Genomic DNA, 6,381 nt, shown 5'->3' on the forward strand with positions numbered 1-6,381 from the left:
TCATACACAGTTCCTGACTTTGGTTTCTTCCACTATAAAATCAAGATTTACCTGCTAAGGAATAGGAAGCTAGCCTAGATATAGATACTACTTTCTATTTCTGTTGTGTGTTATGTAAGAGTGCTTTTGTGCATGTGCATCTGTGTACGCTGACATATATGAATGTGCACATGGAGGTCAGAGATTGATGCCAGATATCTATCTTCCTCAATTGATTTCTATCTCATTTTTTAATTTAAAATTTTTTGAGGTCGAGTTTTTTACCACTCTCGGGGATCACTGAATTGGCCTTACCTGCTGACAAGTGATCCTCTGGTTTATGATTCCCCAGCATTGGGACCGCAGGTGTGTGCTATCATGTCTTGCTTTTTACCTAGGTGGTCACTGTCCATACTCAGGTCCTGATGCTTGTGTAGCAAGCTTTTACCAACTGAGCCATTTTTCTAGGCCACAGATACTTTCTATAAGATCTCTAAATGATAGTATATTGGTTATTGTCATATACAAAGCAGAGCAGTTTGGACAAAACACAAACTTCATTTCAAAGTGACATACAGATGTGATAATGGGCTGGCAGTACATATAAGACATGAATGATTTAAGGATATTACACCATAGATACTTATTCTTACTGTAAATTTTTACCTACTGATGAAGAACATTTAAGACTCTGTTTCTTACCTTTGGACTTCCGGTCATGGTATGACCTGCCTCTATACTGAGGGGTGTCCAGATACAAATTCTCTAGATCATCTTGCCAAGATGCTGGATTGAAGTACTTAAGTAGATCTTCCACAGTATCAAATTCAGCAACAGTTTTGTCCAGGGCATCGGCAGTGAGATTGGGGTCCGTTACTGATGGAGAGTGATAGGACACCCCCTAAGAGTGAATACAGCTCAGTGTACTTTCAAAGGGTTCATTGCTGTGAAATATAACAATCATACAACCATACACAAGGAGCACAGATGGGTTTCGGAGGATGGCACATCATCAAGATGTCATGCCGTGGCAGTCTGGCACTGAATTATCATTTATTAAAGAGAGTGTATAACTCCAATGCACAACATAGCATATGATTTTATTAAAGTTAAAGCCAACAAGATCCTGCAACTTTCAACTTACCTTAGCTTCGATAATTTCAAAAGATACAGTATAAGTAGGAATATAAAAGTTGACATCTGATTTCTTGGTTCCTTGTCTCAAATCTTATCAACTAATAATAATGAGAATTACAATTCTGATCTCCTCTCAAGTAATTTCTGATGATATAATGTTAGGCTTATATGCCTCCCCTTCCATGTAGCTCTCATTGCAGATGCTGTGTGAGGTGGCACTCTGCAGACATTCTGATAAAATCTGCACTTTAACCAACTTATTTACTGACAACAAGGATAATTAGCCTGGAAATGGGCTCTCTTAACTCAAGAGTGCAAGGTTCACATGGGAAGCATCTTCAGAGGAAAAATAAAAATACTGCTACAGCTTAGCATCAATCCCACTTGTCATTTAGAGTCTCAGAATATTGTTGAAATGAGGAACCCAGTGCCATTGAGAGGCCAGAAAAGGATTATATATTTTGCCATGGAAATAAAACATGTTCATGTAAAATGTCTAAGCACTTACTCCACTAACCTTTGTACAATCTCGAAGTAAATGAGCCATGAGCCAAACATCTCTGTGAAAATTCATGACCCATTAACAGGGAAATAGAGAGAACACAGCCTCAAATGATCAACTAAACATCCTTAAAGACACTATCAAACAAATAATATCTTCCCTTGGGTAAAAAGTCCCTTTCACTAAAGGAAAGTGTAAATTAATGAAAACTTGCCTTCTTAAACCTGAACTGCAGTTTTATATTATAGTATTATAGTATTATAGAAATATTACATGCTGCAGAGATCCCAATGGCAAACTAGTGCTCTCACTTTCCTGCTGTTGTCCCCTCGTCCACCACTACTGTTCACTGGTCTATGGATGACTTCGCTGGGCCTCACTGGTAGATGACTGCACCCAACTTGGTAAAATTATTGAGTCCAATAAAACCATCTGCCATTGGTGGAGCATAGAGTCAGTTTCATTCATGCTTTCTAGGAGAATGGGAAGGAAATGTGGGAATTAGAGAGTGTGTTAGGGATGGAAGACAAATTGATGCCTTTTTTCACTTTTAGTTAGCTCTGTCAAAATAAGCACACATCTCATCCTCTCCTCACCATGGTGAGTTCATCACTGGTGTGTGAGGCCACTCAGGTATATACAAGCAATTGTTTAATCCAGTCTTTTAGTATTTGTCATGCATGACTTAAAGAGGGACTTGTTAACATTCTGAGCCAGGATAAAGACACACTCTGCACTCATTTTGCTGATGATAATACAACTCCATCCAGGTGTTGGCATGCTGAATTGTTCAGCTCTTTTTTTAAAAAAAATGTCTTTTACATTTATTTATTATTTTATGAATATGAGTGTTTACATTGTATGCATGTATATATGTGTACCACATACATGTCTGGTTTCTACAGAGGTCAAAAAGGGTGCCAAATTTCCTGGAATTGGAGCTATAGATCATTGTAAACTATCATAGTGAGTACAAGGAAATAAACCTGGGACCTCTATATGAGCAACAATTGTTGTATTGTACTGTATAGCTCTTGTTTCTTCAGTGTGTGTGTGTGTGTGTGTGTGTGTGTGTGTGTGTGACATGAGCTGAACTCTGGTGGACACATATGCTTATATCTTCTACATCTCTCTTGACACTTACATATCATGAATATATGCCTCTTACAAGTCAGTACTGTAATTACAATTCTCCACTGAACCTTTGTGGATAACTTATAATTAGTTTCTCTATTTCTTCTATTCCCTGTGGTTCATATTCACTATACAATTAATTTTCTATCACTATATATGTCTGATAGCCTCCAAATCAAAATGACTTGACCAAAGTTATGAGATTGGCAGCATTGAAAACTTTGAAATAAAAGTAAGAACAGCAGTCAAGCCATTGACACACAAATAAAAGCTTCTAGCTATAGCTCTGGGAAAGTAGCTACAAGAAGTATTCTCAGATGGCTTTCAACAATGCCTGGAGTGTCACTGTGTGCCCAGACATTACTACAAGAACAAGCTCTTAAGGGTCTCAGTCCCACGAATGGAAGTGGGGTGAGGTGAAGAGATACAATCTCTTCTAACCCAAACCTGGAGGGCAAATTCAAACCATTGGCAAAATTGAAACTGGCCGCTTTGTGTGAAGTTCATGATTGTTTTCCAGGTATCATGTAGGGAAGTTGGTAGACAAAGGAAGATAGTTAAGGACACATTTATATGTCACTATGTGAGCTAATAAGCCTACAAGAATATTTGTTTTTGAAGTAAATATTTTAAAAATTTCTGTAAAGAGCCACTTTGTGCACCTCCTTCAGTTATACCATGCGTTTGGTTGTATTGAGCTTTTGTTATGTATTATAAAGTTAAATTAAAGTGTTAAAGTAAAATTTTAATTGAATTAAAATTACCATTAAACATGCCTACTGCAATAAAAAAAAAACCCTATAAACTACTTTGAGTAAAACAAAATATGGTCTACAAAGAACTTGATAGTTGGTCTAGTGACCCTTCACACTACTCTGAATGGATCTTAAAAACAAGAACAGTTTTAAAACAGAAAGGAAGGGACAACAATAGCGAAGGGTAAGAGAGAAGTGAGGGCAAACATGAGCAAGGCATACAATGTGTATATAATATATATCCCTGAAATGCATCCTCTCTGTATGCTAATGAAAACTAATGGAAACAACAAAGAGGAAAATTGATTCACATGCTATTCCAACATGGGTAAAGCCTCAGAACTTAAACCAGAAGTAAATATGGGGCAGGGCTGAACTTTGCCGAATATTCCAGAGGGATAAGCCAGTCTCCCTCTTGCTTAAGAGCCTGGATGATGTATAACTACACAAACTGTTCGGCTATGTACTTAGAGCAGGAATGATCAGACCACCCTGAACCACCATGAGTAAGATAGAAAAGAAGCTGAAGTGTCCGTCAGTCCTCAGCCCTAGTGTATACTGAGTTATGAGCCACAGGACAATACCTGCCCTGCCCTTTTCCTGAGCCGGAGGACTGTGTCAATGCTGCCTGCTTAATTTTGATGTTTTTCATCTGACAGAGCTTGCATACACTGAACTGAGCATGTGAAGCACAGGCCATCACCACCAATCCTCAGTACTCTTTCTATGTAGTCCCCTAATGTAATACTTGTTTTAACTTTTTGATAATTTCAAGTATGTATATAATGCGGTCTCACTGAGATTCTCTTGTATATTTATAAAGATAAATTAGAATATTAATTTATCTTTCTATCTCTTGCTCTCTCCTTTCTTCTTCTATCCCTATTTCCCCAACACTTATCCACTCATTTTCATGGGCTCTTAAAAAAAAAAAAACAAAATGAAATACCCTTAGTGCTGCCTGTATATGCTCAGGTGTAGAACAATCCACTCAATGGGCCTTGTCTCTGAAGAGAACTGATTCCTCATTCTCCAGAAGCCATCAATTGCTCCTTTGCTAGGGAGAGACTTCATGAGCTTCCCCACCATGGTGGGATTCTCTGTTCCTTGATCTTGTGCAGGTCATCTGTGAATCTGTGTGTAATCATAGCTGCTGTAAGTTCATGTTTGTAATTATCTCCTCATGTCTGGACTGTATGGTTTTTCTGCAGATGTCCACTTCCTCTGGCCCTTACAACCTCTTTACTTCCTCTTCTTCAATGATCCCTGAGCCTTGGGGTAGAGGGTGTGAATATAAATTGATCGGCCACCCTGGGGGATCTCAAGAGGCACAGATTCCAGGCTTGCTGAAACATTGCCACAGAAGGAATTAAGAACATTCCCTCAGTAAGAAAAAAATAGCACTGGCTTAAAAACAGTAACACTGATTCAGCCCTGTGGCCCCATGTTAGAACCACAGACACTAGTTCACCACGCTCGAACCTGGCTAAGAACTTGACTTTATTATCTTGTGTTTGATTACTGCGTAAGTTCTACATGCAGGACTGGTGAAGGCAAGCTCTGTGTTTTGCATGCAAAGCAGATAAGGTGACAGAATCCTGAGAAATGACTAAATTTGGAGGAAATAAAATGAGATGTGAACCATTTTACAGCCGAAGGGTAAAATGTGCTCTGCTGCTAATCAGAACCCTGTGCATGGCTGATTTTCACTTAAGTCATCATACTGTAAACAGGGAGATTTTCCCAGACTGGAAAGACCCTTGAAATTGCAAATGTTAAAGAGGAGCCAACCAGGGGTGTTCCTGAAAGAAACAGAGGGACTCAAACTGCCTTCGATCTGGCTTGCAGTCAAGCCTGGGTTCTTAATGCAGCTGAGGTCCCTCTGAGGCTGACCTAGGCTTGTCCAGCAGTTTTGCTCACTGGCAAAAGAATAATAAATTACTCACAGAGAAAGAGCTTGTGACCGATTCCCAGTTGGTCTCTGAGGCTGCTTCAGGTTGGAAATCCTCCTGGAAAGTAAAGACACATCCATGAGTCAGTCACTGCTCTGTTCAATTCACTATGCCCAGATGGCCGAATCTCAGCCTTCTCCATCTTGTTCTAAATACATGACAACAGGAACAGGGCTACATTCTCAGCAAACAAGTCACCATTGCTATGAGGCATCTGTATACAAGAACCCCTCTCACTCCAAACATGAACAACTGTGCTAGTATTTTCTTGTAAATATGAGTGAAATATAAAATGTAACGACAGAAGGTCAAATTTAATTTGGCCATCTATTGGTGTGTGACCTCTGGTGACCTTCTCAGCCTCTAATCCTTCTGTTCTTTATCTGTAATGGGCTGGGCTGTTTAAACTGCAAAGCTGTTTCATGAATTGAAAGTAGTAATTATGCAATTATAACTGGCATTTAATAAGTGCTTAATATAGAGAAAGAATAATTATTGTCATTATTGATATGTGTTTGGTTAAAACAAGGTTCTAAATCAAGTTCAATGCTGCCTGCTGAGACAGTGCTCAACATCAACGACCTTTTCAAAGATTAACCTCAGAAGGCTGCCCAGACTCCATTAACAAATGTCAGGAAGAAGGGCGAGGGTGGGACTATGACTGGGGGACTGGCAACAGGCAGACAGTACAGGCTGGCCTAACAAAGTTAGCTCCAACAAGTCTAAAGAATTTGTGATAGCCACTGCCCTTGCAGAATGAAATATCCTGAAAGGCAGAAATAGTTTTTGTTTACATGCTACTTTCACATTAACTAGTCCAGCACCAGTAAATTACACACATACACACACACACACACACAAACACACAAAGAGAGAGAGAGAGACAGAGAGAGAGAGGAAGAGAGAGGAGGGGGGAGAGGGA

At 39.3% G+C, this 6,381-nt stretch overlaps 1 protein-coding gene across 2 annotated transcripts in view; it reads right to left on the reverse strand.

Annotated features, from left to right (window-relative positions):
* Nucleotides 1-6,381, reverse strand: part of Pdgfd (platelet derived growth factor D) — a 206,066-nt gene that overhangs the window by 23,904 nt on the left and 175,781 nt on the right. For both annotated transcript variants that reach the window (XM_028771406.1, XM_028771407.1), the window contains exons 4-5: nucleotides 5,454-5,516; nucleotides 682-880 (exon numbers count right to left, since the gene is read on the reverse strand). In XM_028771406.1, the coding sequence (XP_028627239.1) occupies nucleotides 682-880; nucleotides 5,454-5,516 (262 nt within the window). The remainder of the gene's footprint in view (nucleotides 1-681; nucleotides 881-5,453; nucleotides 5,517-6,381) is intronic.

The sequence above is a fragment of the Grammomys surdaster genome, unplaced genomic scaffold, assembly GCF_004785775.1.
Source record: "Grammomys surdaster isolate TR1022 unplaced genomic scaffold, NIH_TR_1.0 206, whole genome shotgun sequence".
Classification (NCBI taxonomy): Eukaryota; Metazoa; Chordata; class Mammalia; order Rodentia; family Muridae; genus Grammomys; species Grammomys surdaster.